Source organism: Myxocyprinus asiaticus, chromosome 15 (assembly GCF_019703515.2).
Source record: "Myxocyprinus asiaticus isolate MX2 ecotype Aquarium Trade chromosome 15, UBuf_Myxa_2, whole genome shotgun sequence".
In the NCBI taxonomy this organism is placed as follows: Eukaryota; Metazoa; Chordata; class Actinopteri; order Cypriniformes; family Catostomidae; genus Myxocyprinus; species Myxocyprinus asiaticus.
Genome location: NC_059358.1, coordinates 26,174,498 through 26,196,164, shown reverse-complemented (window position 1 = coordinate 26,196,164; position 21,667 = coordinate 26,174,498). Strand labels below are relative to the sequence as shown.

The window sequence follows — 21,667 nt, the reverse complement described above, 5'->3', positions numbered from 1 at the left end:
AGTTTGGTTTGTTCTCTCTACAGAGTTTCGCTTACTACCTCCTGCTGAAAAGATGGTACTTCAAGCTTGAATTGCTCCAATGGTAGGAACATTTATGGTCCAGGGATATGATTATAATTGTTATTTTTTAAATAATTAATCACACTGAATTAACACGTTAAATCGTCAGACAATTTTAACTTTTGCATTACATAACCAACTTCAGAGCACACGAGTCAACATGTGAGGCGAAAGCAGGCGAAACCTGACCACTAGTATTTAGGTTTAAGGTCTAAAGTAGGGAGGACAGTTTTATTGATTAACAACTTAATGGAGCATTAACCTTAAAAAGTTCATTTGTTTGGGAGAAATTTTTACTTGTTCTTTTTTAGCACCACTCAGTGGTCATTTCACCTTAGAACTGCCTCAGTATGTGTAATGAACCACGTACTGTCATTTTTTGCAAAAATGTCACCACAGTCACGTAATTTTCATCAGAAAATTAGGCTCTATTCATGGCTATTGCAAGAATAAAAAAGGGATGTAACTTTGGTTATTCATACATACAGACAGTATTTAAGCTGCACCTGTAAGATGTTGTATGAACAGGACAAAATGAGAGTCACACCTCTTTGTAAATATGGGTGTCAGTACCAAACACTGACTGTGAGAACGTACCCATCTCAATCCTTCATTTTCTCCTCTTGCTTGTTCTCTTTCTCTTTGCCCTCTGTTCTACAACACATATAAGTCCCTCAATCCACCCATCCTCCCACTCATTTATTTATCTGCTGTTGTCTCTGTCTTACAGGTGAGCGAGGACTGGAAGTATGTCGCTATGGTGATTGATCGCCTGTTCCTTTGGATCTTTGTTTTTGTGTGTGTTTTCGGCACAATCGGAATGTTCCTTCAACCGCTGTTCCAAAACTACACAGCCAAAACCATCACCAACACACCCGGCTGACTAATTAGCAAGCCCTTCCACACCAATGGACACTACCCACCATCAGCTGCGACGAGAGGGCGAAAGGAGAAGAAGGGGTCTGCCCAAGGGGAGGTGAATTGTAACTTACCAACATGTTCCTCTGGACTAACTAGGTTTATATGGACATTTTTGGATTATCACAACAAAAACATGGAAGTGGGTCCAGGATTCTCGTTCAGGGCTCTCGTCCAATCCACCTTCCCTTCCTTTTAGGTGAAAAACCTCACAATCCAAATGGAGAGAAAGGTTACACCTGATTACATTGCTCTGCAGCCAATCAGCACTCTTCTCTGCAAATAGAAAGCCATCCAATGCCCACAAGCTCCACAATGAGCCTTCTGCTGTTTGTTTTCATCTAGCCAGTCATAGACAAATTGAAATGCCTGTTCTTTATCATTTCCAGGGGACTTTCACAGCTAAATTCTTATTTAGAATTTTGTCTTATTTATTTCTTATGGTCTAGAAGCCTGTCATAATCTGTGTATCACAAATACAGCAGCATTATTCTCATTTTTGTGTGAAGACACGAGTGTCTGGTATTTGAAACTGAGCTTTGATGCAGTATTGTATTATTAATACAATCAATGAATTTTACTACTAGAGCACACAACATTAAGGATGCCAGATAAGTGATAAACAGAGTAAGCTTGACAAAGTGGTTTGCAGGGAACAGCAACAATGTCCCGAGGCCTGTGATGAGGAGAGGCCCACTAAGGTCCTCTGTGGTATAGACTCACTGAGCCTTTTAAAAGAAATTCTTTAGCCCCAGTGGGCCTCTCCTCTCCTACTTTGAGTCATTTTAGCACCATGGAGACATTACGGGGTCTAGGAAAGACTAGCTACTGACAAAATTCCTCCTGTCAAATATGAGAGAAACACTGAAATGCCAAACTGTCATGAACATGTTATGAACATGAAATGTCAAGATGAAATGTATGCAATTCTGCAGTTTTTTTAACTCTGTTAAAGCTTTGAGAAGCTGATTGAATATGAGCAGTGCTGAATGGGTGTTAAGCCTCCTATAAAATTAATATTGCTTCCATCATTCCATGCTCTTCTCTCTCTTTCCTCTTTCTTGTCTCATGTCCTTGTCTACCTCTCATCTCTCCTTTCTCTAATCTGTGCTCTTGTATATTGCAACATGCCTATGTGCTTTGTGCAGTTATGTGTGTTGCCACACATAATTGTGAGTGCACATATCTGGACTATATTTATGATTGTAGTCCGTCTCAGCTGCTGTGCAGGAGGACAGTGCTCTTCCACACTAAACCACATTTGTATCAAACTCCCTCCTTAACTTTGTCTTCACTCTATTCACCAGTTCCTTTATTCTGAAATCACACCTGGGTCATCCACACCACAGTACTGCCTCCTTAGAAATACAGAATAGCTGCTTTTGAAAATGTAAAGGCATTGCTTTGGTCTTTGACTTTGGAGATTTTTTTTTATTTCATGTCATTATTTAATGGAAATATACATGTATTTTGCACTGCCGATAACTCATGAACACTGTACTGTTGTGACACTTTTGCGCATGATATCTCAGTGCAAAAAGTCTTATTTACTAATCACCCTCCATCCAGTTTAACTTGGAAACAAATGTGCTGAAATAGCACTGCTTTGTGAGTGATAAGTGTTAAATTCAGTGTGTGTTAAATCAAGTAATTGTCCATTTTTTTAAGCAAAAAATGACAGTGTTATTCCAAACCTGCATGACATTCTTGGAACAGAATAGGCAGTATTAGTCTAATAAGTCACTATTCACATTTATTGTATCTTTTTTCCATTAAATGAATCTGAATTGTGACTGAGGCTGTCATTCTGCCTAACATCTCCTCTTGTGTTCCAAGGAAGAAAGTATTATGGGTTTGGAACAACATGAGGGTAAGTAAATGATGAAAGAACTATCCCTTTAAGTAAGCAATTTCCAAAACTCATCTTTCAGAGAACAGTTTGTACTAACATATTCTTCCAAGGATTAAAATTATTTTCTGGACAATTCATCCTGAGCGCTATAAATGACCTTGTTCGTACATGAGTTGTGCTTTGTTGGCAACTTGATGAGTCCTCTCCAGTCATTATGCTCAGGTCATATCAATCTTCTCATACCTCCTCTCAAATTCCCCTCACCAGCACTGATCTGCAAAAAGCCCTATTATAAACCGCAAAGCTGCATAGCACTGCTGCTCTATTGCATTACCATATCCTGACTGTGCTTTTAAAGATACAACAGCATAAGGGTGAGTCATGCTACACTGAATAAATAAATAAATAAAACATGTTCTTAACCAGTCTTATTGTCTTGATTTCAAGTAAAAATATCTAATCTTCCTTATAACAAGATACATTTACTTGAGAAGCAAAATTATGGGACCCACTTTATAATAGGTGGCCTTAACTACTATACTTAACCATTTTATACAATATACTTAATATGTACATACATGATGTTGCATTGTAATTACATTTAAAGTACTTGCATTTAATTACATTTGTAGTTACACTGTTAACTTTACCCCTACTCTAACCCAACCCTTACCCCAAAACCTAACTCGAACCCCTAATCCTAACCCTACCCTTACTCCGAAACCTACCCGTACCTCAAACTCTGTAGCAGCAAATGTGGGAATTTTGCAGAACAACATGTAGTTTCACGGTAAATACATAGTCTTATATGTATTTAATGTTAGTACATAGTAGTTAAGGCCACCTAATATAAAGTGTGACCAAATAATGTAATAGGACTTGTTTTCAGTGAATATATATCAAAGGGATAGTTCATCCAAAAATTAAAATTCTCTCATCATTTACTCACCCTCATGCCATCTAAGATGTGTACGGCTTTCTTTCTTCTACAGAACATAAATGAAGATTTTTAGAAGAATATTTCAGCTCTGTAGGTCCTTACAATTCAAGGTAATGGTGACCAGGCTTCTCAAGCTCCAAAAAGCAGATCAAGTCAGCAAAAATATAATCCATCAAACTCCAGTGGTTTAATCATTGTCTTCTGAAGTGATCCAGTTGGTTTCGGGTGAGAACAGAGCAAAATATAAGTCCTTTTTCACTGTGCGTTTTGACAGAAGCCTTCTTGGCGATCATGATTTTAAAATCAATTACACTTCCTTAGCGTCATCTAGCGCTCTGCGCATGCGTCAAGCACTAGGAAGTGTAATCGAGCTTGAAATCATGATCATGCCTAGAGACTGCAATGGCAAGCTGTACAGTGAAAAAGGAGTCATATTTTGGTCTGTTCTCACCCAAAACAGATTGGATCACTTTAGAAGACATTGATTAAATAACTGGAGTCATATTGATTGTTTTTATGCTGCCTTTATGTGATACTTGGACCTTCAGAGTTCTGGCGACCATTAACTTGCATTGTGAGGACCAACAAAGCTGAAATATTCTTCTAAAAATCTTCATTTGTGTCCTGCAGAAGAAAAAAAGTCAGACACATCTTGGATGGCATGAGGGTGAGTAAATGATGAGAGAATTTTCATTTTTGGGTGAACTATCCCATTAAATTTAAATATCTTGAAAGCAATTTTTCCTAGCGCAATTGGCAATTTGTTTTTTTCTTGTTTTAAGCATAAACCTCATTATGCTTAAAACAAGCATTTAAGCATAATTAAGCATAATCTAACATTACCTAAATAGTATTTGTTTTTGTTTTTGTTTTGTTTTTTTGTTCATAAATAAAGATTTAGGATTTTTTTCAAATGCCAAAGGGGTAAGGAAAATATACATAATTTAAGATATATGCTCTGTAAATAATTCTGAAAACTTCAAGTCAGTTTATCTTGTTTTAAGAATTTTTACATACAGTATTTTTACTGGAAAACAAGAAAAAAAAGGCTGACTGCGATAGAAAAGAAATTCAGTGCATGGACCTCAAAGGGTAGAAAGTCTCCAATGACTCACTGTGCCCTTGTGTTCACTCACTGACATCAGCAACAGGACATAAGGCAGTACTCACCAAACAGGGCTGTGTCTCTATTCATTAAAACATCCTGTCCATGAGAGAGAGAAAGCAAATCAGCTTTTATATCCATAAGTACTGAAGTCTCTTATTCATCAGAGGAAAACTGCAGTGAAGGGAGGACAAAGCAACAAAGGAGGGTAGGAGAAATACATCTCCCTATAAGTATGTAACACCTTGTCACAATCGAGTCAACCCATTCCCCTGATGAAAAGACAAGTATAGACCAGCATGACTTTAAATGCTGGTCCAGGCTGCCTTATGCTGGTTTGGTTCAGGTCTAGATAGTGGCAAAATAAAAAAAAAAAAGAATAGACAGGACAACTGGCATGATCTTTCAAAACACAACATATGCTGATGGAAAGAAATGCTGGTCTCTTCAACAGGTTCAGTATTGCAATAATATAGAACTGTGACATAATGATTATTCTGTGTCAAATGTGGATGCATGGCCAATAATTGTACACCGTCTTCTTTACACTGACACTGTCCCACCTTCTGTCCTCACGTCACGTCCCACCCTTGGCTGACCTCTCATCACATTCTTCCTTTCAAATAAAAATGAGAAGTTTATAATATAATCTTTTTGTGTTTTACAATTCTTGGCCTTGGTTTTTGAATATATAAGAGTGTGTTATCACAAACAACACTAATTATTTGTGTATATCTTTAGGGTCAATTCTCAAGTTTTTTTCTATGGGATGCAATGCCTTTATAAGTTCTACTGTATTCTCTATCCTGATACTGAACAATACGATAGAGACTACATGTTGGCTTGTGTTTTGTTTTGTCTTTGAGTCCAGGTTCTCCATTCTCACATCCACTTTAATTGCCACCTCCAGACAACATAATAAATGTCTAATTTCAAGTAGGCTGCGCATCCTCTTTTATGAAAACCCTTCAAGCCAACTTTTTAGAAGAGTAGATTAGAGAAAGGAAATGCACATCCACATATTATATTAATGTGACCTTCAGATTATGCTACATGAAACAGGACCTTGCTTTTGTGTGTTCCAATATCCCCTGTGACAAAAATAGTGAATGCTTCATGTAGAATGCAAGCAGATATAGTATATATACACTGGCAGCCAAAAGTTTGGAATAATGTACAGATTTTGCTCTTATGGAAAGGAATTGGTACTTTTATACATCAAAGTGGCATTCAACTGATCACAATGTATAGTCAGGACATTAATAACGTGAAAAATTACTATTACAAAAACTACTTCAAAGAGTTCTCATCAAAAATCCTCCACGTGCAGCAATGACAGCTTTACAGATCCTTGGCATTCTAGTTGTCAGTTTGTCCAGATACTCAGGTGACATTTCACCCCACACTTCCTGTAGCACTTGCCATAGATGTGGCTGTCTTGTCGGGCACTTCTCACACACCTTACAGTCTAGCTGATCCCACAAAAGCTCAATGGGGTTAAGATCCATAACACTCTTTTCCAATTATCTGTTGTCCAATGTCAGTGTTTCTTTGCCCACTCTAACCTTTTCTTTTTGTATTTCTGTTTCAGAAGTGGCTTTTTCTTTGCAATTCTTCCCATAAGGCCTGCACCCCTGAGTCTTCTCTTTACTGTTGTACATGAAACTGGTGTTGAGCGGGTAGAATTCAATGAAGCTGTCAGCTGAGGACATGTGAGGCATCTATTTCTCACACTAGAGACTCTGATGTACTTATCCTCTTGTTTAGTTGTACATCTGGGCCTTCCACATCTCTTTCTGTCCTTGTTAGAGCCAGTTGTCCTTTGTCTTTGAAGACTGTAGTGTACACCTTTGTATGAAATCTTCAGTTTTTTGACAATTATAAGCATTGTATAATCTTCATTCCTTAAAACAATGATTGACTGACAAGTTTCTAGAGAAAGCAGTTTCTTTTTTGCCATTTTTGACCTAATATTGACCTTAGAAGACATGCCAGTCTATTGCATACTGTGGCAACTCAAAAACAAACACAAAGACAATGTTAAGCTTCATTTAATGAACCAAATAGTTTTCAGCTGAGTTTGATATAATGGCAAGTGATTTTCTTGTACCAAATTAGCAATTTAGCATGAATACTCAAGGATAAGGTGTTGGAGTGATGGCTGCTGGAAATGGGGCCTGTCTAGATTTGATAAAAAATGACTTTTTTCAAATAGTGATGGTGCTGTTTTTTACATCAGTAGTGTCCTGACTATACTTTGTGATCAGTTGAATGCCACTTTGGTGAATTAAAGTACCAATTTCCTTCCGAAACAGCAAAATCTGTACATTATTCCAAACTTTTGGCCGCCAGTGAATATATTCTAATAATGAATAAGCATTACCATGCTGTCTTTCCATATATGAGTAAGCTACTGTCTGTAAACATACAGGAAGAATTGGGTTGTCCTTCTAAGCAAATAGCCCAGACCAGCTTGGTATTTCCATACTGCCCCCTAATGGTCAAGACTGAACTTACAATTGACTCTTTTGACAGACTGGTGATGCGTTTCCGCCTTATTTAGGAATGTGAATCTTGTAAAGTTTTTTTTTTTTTTTTTTTTTTTTTTAATGTATAACATTTTACTTTTTGTTATATTACCCTGGATTATTTATTATTATTATTTTTATTATTATTATTATTACAGCAAAAATAGCACTGCTGCGTTTGGGTTTCTACTGTATAATAAAGCTGCTGAGGGTTTCACAGTAAATTTGGCACGTTTCTCTCTTCTGACTGCCGTAATCCATTGCTCTCATTATTTTTGGACAGTTGTGGAAACGTAATAGTTAACTGTTCATTTTTCTGTTGGAGCAAATGGGAATGTAACAATAATATTTGCTGTGGCCTCCCATTCACCGCTATAGTTTGCTTTCGTGTTCCAAACCCGCAAACGTGAAAAGGGGCTGTAAATAACTGGAGGACATTATTACAACAGACACAATGATACAAATGGCATGTAATTAAAGTTTCTTGGGGGGGAAGAACACTATCCCTTATAGCTGCTTTTATGTGTTGTTTATTGTAATATGGAGAGATTGTTTTAAAATGAATAAACTCCAAACTGTTACAAAATAAAAATAAAATTTTAAAAATAAAAAGAAAGAAAGAAAGAAAGAAAGAAAGGAAGGAAGGGAGGAAACATTATTCACATATTCAACAAAGACCATCGCTGAATTAAATCAAATTTCATATGCTTTCATTTCTAATGCAGAGGTTGAAAACATGTTGCACCTGACGGCACATTTCATAAACCCAAAGATGCACTCTATGGATGCAGTGATGATGTAGAGAACTGTTTTCAGCAGGTGGATGTATCAGTAAGCAGGGTTCATACACACACACACATATCCCCCTTCTGCCCTAATCGCCCCTCATCAGCATTCATTGGTCATGTGTTGGCTTTTGTTCAAAGAAATGGATCTCTACTTCTTTTCACCCTTCTTTTCGTCGTTTTGGTGATACTCAAGGAAGAAGTCGTTACAGGCGACGGTGAGGGCACCCACCAGGATGACGAACTCTGTGAAGTCCACCTCACCATCATTGTTTGAATCCAGGTCTCCCATAACTTTATCTACTGCATCCTTATCCTGTGCATTCTGTGAGGGCAAGAGAGAGGATGCAGATTAAAGGGACAGTTCACTCAAAAATAAACATTCTGAAATCATTTTCTTGCCCTCAAGTTGTTGCAAACCCAATTGACTTCTTTCTACCATGGAGCACAAAAGGAGATGCTAGGTAGAATGTTATCCTCAGTCACCACTCACTTTCAATGCATATTTTTTTCTCTCTATACAATGGAAGTGAGTGACTCAGGAGTGACTGAGGCTGCCGATCTCCTTTTGTGCTCCATGGAAGACAAAAAGTCATATGGGTTTGGAACAATGAGGGTGAGTAGGAAATTATGACAGAATTTCAATTTTTGGGTGAACTATCCAATTAACTTTATTAAGAAGCATTCGCAGACTTAGAGAAAAGGTTTTTTTCTCCTCACCCCAAGATAGCTGCCCAGTTCCTGCATGAGCATCTCTTTGAGTTCCGCCTTACTCAGAGTATATTTGTCTCCTTCATTCCCAGAATACTTGTGGAACGTCTGGATCATGAGCTGCATGGCGTTCTCCAGCGTGGAGGCATTCTCTGAGTTGAGAGTGGACATTCTGAAAGGCAAGTGTTATTGGTGAATGCAGAGGATGACTGTATATATATTTAAATGCACTCAAGGATGCATAAAAGGTTTTCTTTAGGGGCTGTATTTCTGGCTCATGTTAAATATTTAAATGCACGCAGCAGGCTTATTTTTTTAGACCACAAAAGTAAAAACACTGCAAAGGATGAGAATGAAAACAGGAGTGGTAATATATTCTGTGCATAACATGCAGTGCATCCCCTCTGTGGCACTCCTTCAGCCTTCCAAATCATCCTATAAGGGACTTAATTTAACTACAGAGTGGAAATGTGACTCGCCTGATAAGGGTGAAATCCTAAACTTGAGAAAACACACAGAACCTGGGGAGGATGTTACCCGGCCAAGTGTAAACTGAGCTAATCTCAGTGCCCACAACTCCACCACACACACATTTAAACAAACACTGCCCTGAGCTTGAGCTGTGCCCAGTCTTGATGGATGCGCTGATAAACATATTCGATTTTAGCCGAAATTTATTGAAGGATACATGATGTAGATGTGGACAAGTGCTTGTATAAATGGAAAAAGTTACCAGAGAGGAAGAAAACACTAACTCTGATACTTTGTAGAGACACATTTATACAGGTAAATAAAGCTAAGCTTTAAGTCACACAAATCATAAGGTGGAAAACTTCAGAATAGCATGGATTTTTAAAAAAGATTAACATTTTAAACCATTTTTGTCAAATTTTCCAGTCTAGTCCTTTGTATCAAACCTTTATTCATCAGTGCATGTTATCTTTATGTTTTTTGCCTTGAGATTGCTTTTGTTTATCAGTCTGGTGCAATATACTATTTGCAGCTCAAACTCAGTTTAAGAAAGAACGAAACAACTCTGCTCTATCACCCCCCAACAGTCCATCCTTGTATCCATCCATCTATCCATCCAATCATCCTCTCCTTTTCCTTACCTTGCTGTTGGGTAATTGCTGCTCTTCTGTTCCTCAAGGAGAGATGAATGCTGGTAAGGAGAACAGGCGATAGGCAGCATCTTATATACCTACCTGGTCCTCCTCCCATCATATCTTTCACTCCTCCTCCCTCTATACATCTAAAGTAATGTGACGTTGATGCTCAGTCTCATAATTTAATGGAAGTTTACTGCTTTGGACGGGTACCCGAGTAACCAAAAAAAAAAAAGCCAAATACATTTTTTTTATTGATTGCAGTGGCGATTTCTCAGGGCCAGCAAAGCCTTCACTGCTGGCCTGACATGCCAAATAAATAAATATTTTTCATCCATTCATTCTCAATCACCTTTTTGCCTATGTATTTTTAATTGCTTTCCACTCTTAATTAATCTACAAACAAATAGAGAAAAACAAAAAGTTTATCCAGTCAGAATTTATTCCTTGATGCTTACAAGCAAAGTGGGACAACTGCTTCACAAATCGCATGCCCAAAGCCGAGCTCGTTTGCCGAAGCAGCACATGAGTCTGAGCTCCACCCCCTCAGGCCTTCAGAATATCTTCAGAATCCCTCAACAGTGCAAATGAATGAGCAACTAAAGTTAGATGGTCAGATTCATCAACCAATCAGATTGATTTATTTGTTCTTGGTAGGTGTGATCTTTTGGATATGTCCCAGTCGAGGCCTTCTAGCTGGCCTTGAGTGACGCAATCACGCTTTAAGTGATGTATGTAATTCAAGAGCAGAAAGTGTAAGATCAAGCTGTCTGACCAGTTGGCTGTCATCACTGCTGGTATCACCATTGAGAAAGAGATCCATATGGATTTAAAAACACGAGATATTCTGCATAACAGTGTGATTGCTTAATTAAACAGGAAAGGAGGACTGATTTTCACTTGAAGTAAATTGTTAAGTGCTTTTTGCATTGTTATAGCAACATCAGGAGTTTTCTAAGTGTAAATTAGGCTGCTTGAGAATTCAGTGTCGGATCAAGTTTTGAAAAGTAGTGCGGATTTTACAACTTCATACCAGGAAAAGTGGAATGGAATGCATCTTTAAGTCAGAATTACAACTTGTAGGCTCATGCAGAAATTCTCAACTCCGATTTCGCAAAGATGCAGGGGCATGATGTCACACAAACATGTCGACATTCAGGGAGATATACAAAGTAAGTGATAATCATTCACTTTATTAAGTAATATTGATAAATGAGTTTGTTTCCACATTACATGATATTAAGGCTTGTTTAACAAACGCCTGCAGAAACAGGTGTATAAAACATTATAATCTCTTTTGATAACCGTACACCTGAAGCACAAATGCTAGCGCTGCAGCATTGTTTATCAGTTGGGTTGCTAGGAGACATCTCTAATGAGAGTCAAACCCCTGCTAAGCTAACGGGAGCGTTGCAGTTCCACATATCGGGGAATGGGATGCATTTATGGTTGGAGATATCAAGTAGGAATATCCCACATTCAACTTGAATGGAACGCAGCATAACCGTGTACCCTGATGAAACGAAATTTATTGCAAGCAACATTTAATCGCAAATATTATTAGACAGATTTTTCCAGGTATTATAGACCTCCTTGGTAGATTCATATGAAAAATTGTGATTTTTGAATGTCTGTTCAGGAGACGTTAATGCTGCAGTTAAAATTAGGCTTGCTTGAGCATTAAGTTTCGTTTCAAGTTCTGGCTTTCGTGCGTGGATGTGTTTTTAAAATGTCAGTTGGTATTACTAGTTAGCTGCGACATAATGTATGATGCCCAAAGGCATAGGGTGTCTTATTCATTGTGAAACTGTGTTTTCTTAATGGCATGAATCACACTGAAGGCCTAGACTTTAAATGCACGGCCACTGATTGATTGTCATTATTTGACTGACTCTGCTTATGTGTGTGTTAATACATACATGTTAAGTGAGCGACTATATACAGTATGTGTCAAAACAAGCTTAGAATTAGGAGCACAAGGATGCCATTTTGGACCATTTTTTTTAAATGTGCAAAATACATAGGTATGACACTTTATTGTGTCATAAATGATAATAGTTGCATGAGTCCATGCTCATATGATGATTCACCATGAAACTGCTGTATATAAACACACCTTGACGACCTGGGATGGACTGAAAGAGGAGCTTTTGGGTAAATAGATCTGTTTGATCCTAAAGGTTAGTTATATGTACTGGTGCTTGTCACATTAAAGTTTTAGAGATGTGAGAGAACAGTTCAGCACCCTGTTCTAAATGATTTATATGCTGTAATTGATGACACAAACATCACATAAAATCAATCAAGGTCCAACACTACAACAGTGTCAGCAGTGATACTGTGAAATATGGTTTAATTATGTGAACTTGAAATTGAACACTGCCGTCAACACATTCTAATTTACCTTTACATTTTCCAAGCATCTTTTAAATTAGCTTCAGCTTTACACTTGATAACACGTATATATATATATATATATATATATATATATATATATATATATATATATATATGTTGTTTAATTATAAAATTAAATTAGTGCCTTGATGTCCTTTCTTGAGTTATAAGCATGATGGCACATATGCCGTAAGATGAAATGGGCTCAGGTGCCTGAAGACTGATTATGTTACAGGCCAGCCAAGGTTATATGGCACAAATGTGGTTACTAACAGCCCAAGGGTCTTTAGAGGTGCTGATTCACTATCAGGTGTGTGTGTGTGCACACGTGTTGAGTGAACATCTGACTAAGTGGTCCTGTCACACCTGATACTGCTGCACAGGTGTTAATTCATCATTAAGCAAACAGTGTCCATACACATCTGCCAGTTAACACATACACATGCATGCATACGCACAAATGGCCAAATTCAAGAAACACAAACAAACACGCACAACGTGTGTTCACATAAAAACAAATGTATTCATGTAAGGGCACAGGCAGAACCTAGAGCAACATGCTGTTTACCTTGTAGTACATGTCAGACGGTCTAACATTTGACTCTGGTGAGCTACGGATGTACAGCTGATGCAATAGTGTACTTACACCACATAAGAACCATATGCTAGTGTGATAAAGCATTTAAATTTGTATACATTATTATTGAAATGTGTTTCTTTATGGCAGGTTACAGCAAAATGTTCTTTTAAAAAGAATCGTGACAGCTAAAATTAGGATTTTGTCAGTATTGTCATGTTTTTATTGAAAGGTTATACCAAAAACATTTTCCATATATGTAGAGTGTTTACATCTTCTCATTTAAAGAAATGTTTCGTGTTCCACACAAGTTATGCTCCATCTACAGCATTGTGGCATAATGCTGATTTTCACAAAAAATAATTTCAACACGTCCCTTCTTTATTTAACATAAGAAAAATGTTAAAATACATATCGTTTTAAGTATAGCCACAAAGTGTAAACATTATACTGTGAGTGTTACATTGATTTTAGTGTGATATAATTAAGTAAGCGAATTTATCCAGTACCAGGATTACAGGGGTTCACTGTCATGATAACAAAGTTATAATATCAGATATAACTTGATACAGATAAGGTTAGTGAGCAATTTTATCACACTAAAATCACTTTATTACATATACTGTGTTCACATCCTACGGCTTTACTTTTGGTACAGTGTGTATTTTAATGTTTAGGAACTGGCCCCATTTACTTTCATTGTACCTTGCTTTTGGCTGTCCAGTTTGGTTATTACTTGAACATAGTATACACTAATCAAGCATCTTTTGCTGCTTGCAAAATAACTAAATTATATTCACATATAAGTCCTGAAATGAATACATGTTACACGGAAAACAGACAAAAGCAAAAAAATTACAATTAAAATAAAATTGGCAACAACGTGTGGAACAAAAGGAATGATTTGATGTAGCACTTATACTTGGCCACTGGTGTAACATTTCATGATAGCTGAATATATGTAAACAGTATTGTAAGTACAATGTAATAGCAGAGACTTTAAAAGTGTTTGAGACCATTATACATTAAGATCAATTTCAAATGTTATACTGTATATATACCATGTATATTATATAAGATTCCAGAATTACACATGTAGTGTCAGTGTGTCATTAACTCAAATGATATCAGTGCTTTTGGGATTCGGCCTGTTGTCCACTGGCTGTGTTGTTCTGTGCTCTCTGTTCACTCATTGAGTTAGCCACATAGCCCACCAGCCTCAGATACTCCTCGAAACTGACTTTCCCATCTTTGTTGTCATCTAGTCCTTTCATCATGTCTTTCACTGCTGAAGCACTGTCTGTGTCCTGAGTGAAACAGAGAGAATGTGGCATCCTTAACAATTTAGCATTGCTTGCTAGTTTAGTTCATCTAGGAATGGAGCATAAATAATTAATTAAATAAAACAGCCAATAAATAATTGCTGAATTTTCCTTTTGGGTGAACTATCCCTTTAAAGCCAAAATTTGTAACTTTTTCTGTGTTAAAATACTTTCTCCTATCAGGCTGGTTTCCAAGAAAACAGCAAACACTGTGTCTCTGGGGCATTATAAAATATTGCTCTGTTTGTTTGAGCAGCCTGACTGTCTAACACACAGTAACATTGACTCAAACAATGGCACAAGTTTGAGTTTGAGGCAGGACTATCTGTTTGCTTTATCAACAGCAGAGGTGAGGAGAAAGCAGGAAAGCTGTTTGAAACAATGCTTATTTTTGCGAATCTGTGTGGTGGAGCTGGAGGCACAGAAATTACACACTTCAACTTGAAGTGTTCTCATTAGTTATATGACATACCGTAACTTTGTTTTACATTTCTCAAAATCGAATCCAAAAGTTTATTTTCAGGTTAAAATTAGATTTTAAATCCCAGATTTTCAATTGGACTGTTGAACCCCACTGTATGTGAGAACTCAGAGAAGCTGCTTACAGCCAGGATGTTGCCCAGCTGTCCCTGGACTAACTTTTGGAAACTCTTCCCACTCAGGCTCTCTTTCCCCCGTGCTGAAGACAGGTACTGCATAACAACCGTCTTAATGGCACTTTCCATATCTGTACCTGTACAGAAGTAAGGATAGGAGAGGTGAGGAGATGAGATGAGAGGACAGCATAAAATATACAATCTGATTCCTTCCGTTGACAAGAAGGTATTTTAAGGACAGAGGCTAAATGTTAGTAAATAACATTTTAGGAACTGGGATAACAAAAAGGATGGGCAGACTCTGGAAAATGAGTGACCTGAGGAGTGGGATGATGTTAGAATAATTAAAGAGCACGAAGAAGGGAGACGGAGAGAGAAGCAGAGGAGGAGCGTGTGGAGCTGTAGAGTGTATACCACAAGACAATGGAACCTATGATCTTTAACAGACATCCAATCTACTCAGGCCACAGGCTCATGTTACCTTTGGGGTTGCCTGCTACCTGTCTGTTACTCTCTCTCTCTCTCTCTTTCTTCTGACAACAAACATACACATCTTAGAAGCTTGCACACACACAGAGACCTTTCTTCTTGGATGAATACTCCTCTTTACCTGCCCTTCCAATACAAAAAATGAAGCAATGAAGTGTAGCCTACTGTATTTCATATTCTTGTAGTCCCCATCGCATATTTGAGACTCTCAAATAATTAATGATCTAATTTGGGTTTCCTTCTAGTGACATTTAGCAGGCTAATCCATGCAAGAGACAGAGGGGATTCATAACAATACAAGGTACAAGGTACAGTGAAACACAAATGACTGGAAGAATTTTAGAATTCCGCAAAACTACGCATATAAAGCAAGTCCTTGTACATTTTTTAACAAACATTTTGTGTGCATTTATGTTAAAAATTGCACTGCAACTGGTCACTATTTCTTTTTAGTGTTTTACAATTTTTAATCACCTTTTTGCCTTTGCTAGTCTATTTTAAATGGTTCTGTGGTGTGAAAAATTTACTTTTAAAAGTACAAATATGCCATCTTACTGTAATAAGAGATCATAAAATCTGCAAGCATAAAGTTAATACAAGCATTAGCTAAATGCTGTTTAAAATAGGATACATCAAGTCACCCTACAGGACATGTCGGATTACTAAAATATTTCATGCTATCTACACATATACAAGAAACAGACTTCTAGAGCTAACTTGGCATGAGAAAATAACGATGCATTCTCAAAAGTAGGTAAAAGCCCTGGATTACTAGACATACTGTATGTTTGAATAACATACTAACACTTTATGTACAATTCCTGGCACAGTTGACACACTCACATACACAAAATTTGTGTGATTATGATGTGGGTACGATGCAGAGGTAATCCTATAGGCCAAACAGGTAAATCTTCCATCTTACAGACGTCACACCTGAATACTTACACTACACCACTAACATTAGTACACTACACCAGTGCTCTGCCATCCTGCCAATTACTGATGCATCTCTATTAACCTAATTAGAGAGAGAGGGAGAGAGAAAGAGAGAGAGAGAGAGAGAGAGAGAGAGAGAGAGAGAGAGAGAGAGAGCAGGGCTAGGACAAAAATAGCATTAAGGAGACCAGGTGAAATTACCTGATAATCTAATTTATCTAAGCAAGCATGACCAAATTTGCGGAGGGAAAGATTATTCGTAGGAATGCAAAATATGGCTGTGAACAAGAGAAGATTGTGTTTGCTTAGCTATAATGAAATTTTGTGTTGCTATTGGTTCATGTTGTTTGGCACTCTGCATGTAGGTGAAACTTGTGAATGAAATGTACATCATTAGGAGTGATACTGAAGCTCAGACTAGGTCAGACAAAAGCAGAACCATCAGACAGGATGATGGACAGGTGCTGCGAGTGATTAGTCCCGAAGGGCCCAAACAAACGGTCATGTAATAAGGTGGCGTGAAATGCAGACACTAACCAAGCCCATGCAATATTATTCACACACTATAGCTACCAAACGGAAATGCATGCAAACAGTGAGATGTAAAGTACTAGAACAGACTTGTTCTAACAAACTTGTGGTAATGCTGCAATCATGATACAAAAATTGTTTGCTCTTTGGCTAAATATAGACCTAACAGTGGCAAAATAAAGTCTCAGTTGCTTTCCTCACACTGCACAAACTCTCTTTACTCTTAAAAGGGCAAGAGAATAAAGATACTCAGGGCCAAAATAATACACTTTCATGTTTTTCTTCAAAAATATTACTATTATGTTCAAATTTACAGTTTGTTTAACTTATGTAAATAACATTGAATAAAGTTAGGAACATTTGCCTTGAGGTCGTCTGGCATCTGCTGCCATGTTACTTTTTGATAAAGAGTTGAAGGATGAGTTTTTATACAAAGTCAGATGACAAAAAAAATTGCAGGGATCCCCTATTCAATCATTTTTTGCTAAATTTGTCCCACTTACTTACTGATTCTCCCCACCCTCACAAATGTTTGTATCCCCAGGATTTTAACTGCATACCAGCATTGATCCTCTAGTTGTCACTCCAGGCCACTTGTGGTTGGCACATGTTGATGTTGACTGAAAAAAAGGCCAACTATTGTTTTTCTGTCACTATATGAAAATGTAAAGAATGAAGATGAGGATGTAATTCACTGAGTAAGGCTTTGTTTTAAAATAGGATGGCTGTTGTACTTGTGCAGGCAGGGTGTGGTTCTTATTGCTTCAAGTTGTTCCCACACACTTCAGTAACAGATTTTCAATCTGCAGAGCTCCTTGCCCTAACTTGACTCAGGGGTCATTCAGACCAAAGACGTTCTTAGCTAAAAACGCAAGATGCAATGCAATGAATAGAACAGAGAGGTTTCAAAACAGAATATTCTTTTTATATAAAGGATTACTTCAGCCAAAAATAATTCTCTCATCATTTACTCACTCTCATGTCATCTTTAAATTGTATGGCTTTCTTTCTTCAGTGGAATACAAATGAAGATTTTTTAACCAAAAATAAAGAATTTTCAAAAATTAAGTCCTCATTCACCAAAACGCTTCACTTCAACCTAGCTGTCCTATGCGAAGATTTACATTTACATTTATTCATTTGGCAGACACTTTTATCCAAAGCGACTTACAAAAGAGGAAAACATAAGCTAATCATCTTAAGGAGACAGTGGTATGAAAAGTGCCATATTACAAAGTTTCACTAGCATCAGAATAGTATTCAAAACAGAATAAAGTGCAACAGGAATTTATTTATTTATTTATTTATTTTATTGTTTTTTAATGACTGGTTAAGTGCTCATGGAATGCAAGAAGATATATCATGCATCTTCACGCTTGATGCATGCACCCTTGCATGTTCAAGCGAGAACCTTCGGTTGTATCTCATACATGTATCTTGGTTGTATCTCACAAGCATGCATGCATGATTGTATTACTTCAGAAGACATGGATTAAACCACTCGAGTTGTATGGATTACTTTTAAGCCGATTTTATGTCCTTGTCCGAGCTTAGAATTTTTGGACCCCACTGACTAAAAAATCTTTGTTTGTGTTCCGAAGAGGAAAGTCATGTGTGAAACCACCTGAGGGTGTTAACGACGCAAGAATTATAATTTTTTTTCCAACGTGACACGCCATCTAAAAAAACCGGAAAAAGTGGTGCCCTCGCGGGTGATGCTGGAAAAAAAACCCAGCGAGATGTGCCGCAATGGTAGAAAAAACAATGTACCCTTTCCACATATCCAGGTTTGGAATGCAGAAGTAAACGATAGCAGGGTAAACTTGTATCCACCTTTTTCTTGAACGTGGTTTTCCACAATTCGACTATTTTTAATTTCCTATCTCTAGTGTTTTCACTCGCATCTGCATATATTCACAGCAGGTATTGTAAAGTTTACGGTATTACATTAGTAAAAATTGTCAAAAAAACATGTGGCTGTATAGTGTCGATACATCACAGAGTCAAGATGACCGTTTTTTGTAGACCTTATTCACGCTAGCGCCATCTTTGATTTTTAATGGGAGTGACAAGGAGGATGTGAGGGATAGACTTACCATCTCTCAATGGCACTAATGGTATAAAGCTGTATAAAGCTCCTAGATCACATCTGATTTTCCACAAATCATGTTGTCTGGAGTTCTTTGTATACTGAATGTTCTCGGACAGATATTTTATCAATGTTTTGCCCGCGGAACGATCCAAAAACACTTTCAATTGCAGGACAGCCCATTGAAGAGATGGTAAGTCTATCCATCACAGCCTCGTTGTCATTCCCATTAAAAATCGAATATGAATAAGGTCTATTGACAGTGCCTCAACTGATTGTGTAGATGTCATGAAGTGATGATCCGAGGTTACGTTGATATCATTAACTACTTTTTAGTGTTGTTATGACAGCCAACAACAGCACAAACTGAGCCTGAAATTCATTTTTACTCCAAAAAACCTTAAATGGTTGTTCTGGATCGCTAGTTTCGGTTAGTTTTAAACTGCCTATCGAGATCAGAAAACATGCAATCAGAATCGTCATGGCGCCACCCAGTGGTTGCTCAGGAAAACTGTGGATAGCAAATTTAATTTTTGCTCACCCGTTGCACCAACAGCAATCCAGCAAAAGCAAATAAATAAATAAATAAATCCACCAGAAGAAAAAACATAGAGCGCAGTGGATTACAGCAGTCAGAAGAGGGAAGACGACACATTTTCTGTCACTCCCTCAGCAGCTGTCTTAAAAATCTCATCGCAGCTATGGTCAGTATTTTTTTTAAACTTAAACATATAATAGGCTACAAATTATAATGTCATAAATTCACACTAAATAAGGGTAACATCTCTTTGCTTTTTTGTCCTTTATAGGCCTTTTTAACAATTTTGTTATTACTGTGCTGATCTTTACTTGAAATTTGTGATATGTAATTTTTCATACTGTCATTTTAATTAAACTTTATTAATACAAATAAATAAATAAATAAAAGTAGCGCGAGCGGACACACGTTCTGAATGGCCACTTAAACAGGAATGTTCTCATTTAATACAGGCTAACTGTAAACTTATATCACAAACCATTGGCAATGTATGTAATTTATACGATATGTTCGAGCTTATTCGAGTGATTTTGTGCGTATAGAACAAGAAGCGTTCTTTCTCTCCGTCAGGTGTGATTTCCTGAACGTAGAGCGAACTGGCAGCACTTTAAGTCAACGCTGAACAAGTTGCCTCGAGCCGCCCTGGGTTATCGGACCCACCATCAGTGCCATCTCTGCATTCATAATTAACGGCACTGTGGTGGCCGTGTCGGTGCTGACATGGAGGTCTTTTGCTTCGTCCGACTGAAAATCGAGCACATTTCCCCTGTACAGTACCCTAAGGTCGACTGCAGTGTTTATCGATCATAAACAAGTCTATTGACCTAACCCGGATGATTTGCAGTAGAAGCCGCGCGCTTGTGCTCTGAGAAAACGCACTGCATTAATAAACAGCAGGTTTCTGATTTCTCCTTTCAGTGTAAAGATAGGCGGCGTAGAGTTACCTCGACATAGAATTGGATAAGCTACTTGTAGTCAACGGACAAAATTAGCCTGCGGTCGCTCGTAAGGATTGAAATATTCACGCAGAACGGAACGGAATGTAACACATTTTCATTGGACATGAAAGTTTATTTACGGAACGCTGGTTGAACGTGATACCCAAGTTCTTTGTTCACAACAATAGAACAAGTTAAATGAGGTGTTGGCTATCCCAAACATAGATTTCGCGTTATATACAAAACTGCGTTACAATACCCGTAAATCATCTCATTCTAAAGCAAATCCACCAAATCTCGTCTAAAACAATAATATCCTATCCAGTTCCACACAAACCTCATAGCATCAAATGGGAATGCTTACCTAGTTTTGTAAAACAAACTTTTCTTCTGCTGATTCTTGCCTCTTCTAAATCAGTAGATGCCTATAAAATGCCTCTTCCGTGAATTCCTATCGTCCCAAGTTGCCTTTTTCATCAAATCGCTGGGCGTATATACTCAGAACTTTATGGGTGGGGAAAACAGGAGAAATTACTCAACAGTGATGTTTGGTTGACATAGCTCCCATGAAAATCAAAGTTTGGAAAATAGGTGAGAGGTGAGTTTTAGAAAGTAAATGATACCGCTTTGCTGGTTTTTCTTCTAACCATCTAAATTCTAAAACATTTACTGATTTAGGCTATGATGTATTGCTCTGGTTTATGGGTTTCTGTGTAAACTCTTTACGGTCCATGCCTAAATAACCGCTGAGTGAGTGTATGCTTATCACAAGTAGGAGCATGTACTTAGTTGTTGCCCAAAAGGTTTAGTGAGTCACTGACAAAGTAAGATCATCATCCAACCACACCTTTTTGGGCCAACATGCTTTGACATTTTTATCAAAGCAAGATTAAGAAGTCATTTTTTACCCTATTGTGCTATATGAAACTACAAATTTGTGTATGCGAGAGAGAGAGAGAGAGAGAGAGAGAGAGAGAGAGAGAGAGAGAGAGAGAGAGAGAGAGAGAGAGAATGTTTGTGTGAAATTGAAAACAGCAGCATACCAGAACACAATTATCGGAAACATGTGCTTTCCCATTACAAAGACAATACTCACAGTCCAGTGATTCTACTACACCGTCTTCACTAAGCCCACAGTATCTGTTTTGGAAGGTACTATGCAAGATTAATGTAAGTTTTGTTTATCTTGGAAAAGCACTGTTTGATATCATAATTAAAGGAATAGTTCCCCTAAAAATGCAATCCC

General features: G+C 37.6%; 3 protein-coding genes across 3 annotated transcripts in view; 1 reads left to right on the top strand and 2 right to left on the bottom strand.

The window, feature by feature from the left end:
- Positions 1 to 3,252, top strand: part of LOC127452902 (neuronal acetylcholine receptor subunit beta-2-like) — a 45,505-nt gene extending 42,253 nt beyond the window's left edge. The window contains exon 6 of the mRNA XM_051718773.1: positions 791 to 3,252. Within this exon, the coding sequence (XP_051574733.1) occupies positions 791 to 943 (153 nt within the window). The 3' untranslated portion in view covers positions 944 to 3,252. The remainder of the gene's footprint in view (positions 1 to 790) is intronic.
- A 4,798-nt stretch (positions 3,253 to 8,050) lies between these two features.
- s100t (S100 calcium binding protein T) lies at positions 8,051 to 10,049 on the bottom strand. Its single transcript, XM_051718795.1, has 3 exons — positions 10,012 to 10,049; positions 8,909 to 9,071; positions 8,051 to 8,513 (listed from the first exon to the last, which is right to left on the bottom strand). The coding sequence occupies exons 2-3, from the start codon at positions 9,068 to 9,070 to the stop codon at positions 8,340 to 8,342; spliced, it is 336 nt and encodes a 111-aa protein (XP_051574755.1). The 5' UTR covers position 9,071; positions 10,012 to 10,049; the 3' UTR covers positions 8,051 to 8,339.
- A 3,124-nt stretch (positions 10,050 to 13,173) lies between these two features.
- Positions 13,174 to 20,935, bottom strand: LOC127452918 (protein S100-A16-like). The gene is made up of 3 exons (XM_051718798.1): positions 20,786 to 20,935; positions 14,907 to 15,034; positions 13,174 to 14,286 (listed from the first exon to the last, which is right to left on the bottom strand). Exons 2-3 carry the CDS (start codon positions 15,024 to 15,026, stop codon positions 14,107 to 14,109), a joined length of 300 nt encoding a protein of 99 aa, XP_051574758.1. The 5' UTR covers positions 15,027 to 15,034; positions 20,786 to 20,935; the 3' UTR covers positions 13,174 to 14,106.
- Positions 20,936 to 21,667: the final 732 nt, after the last annotated feature.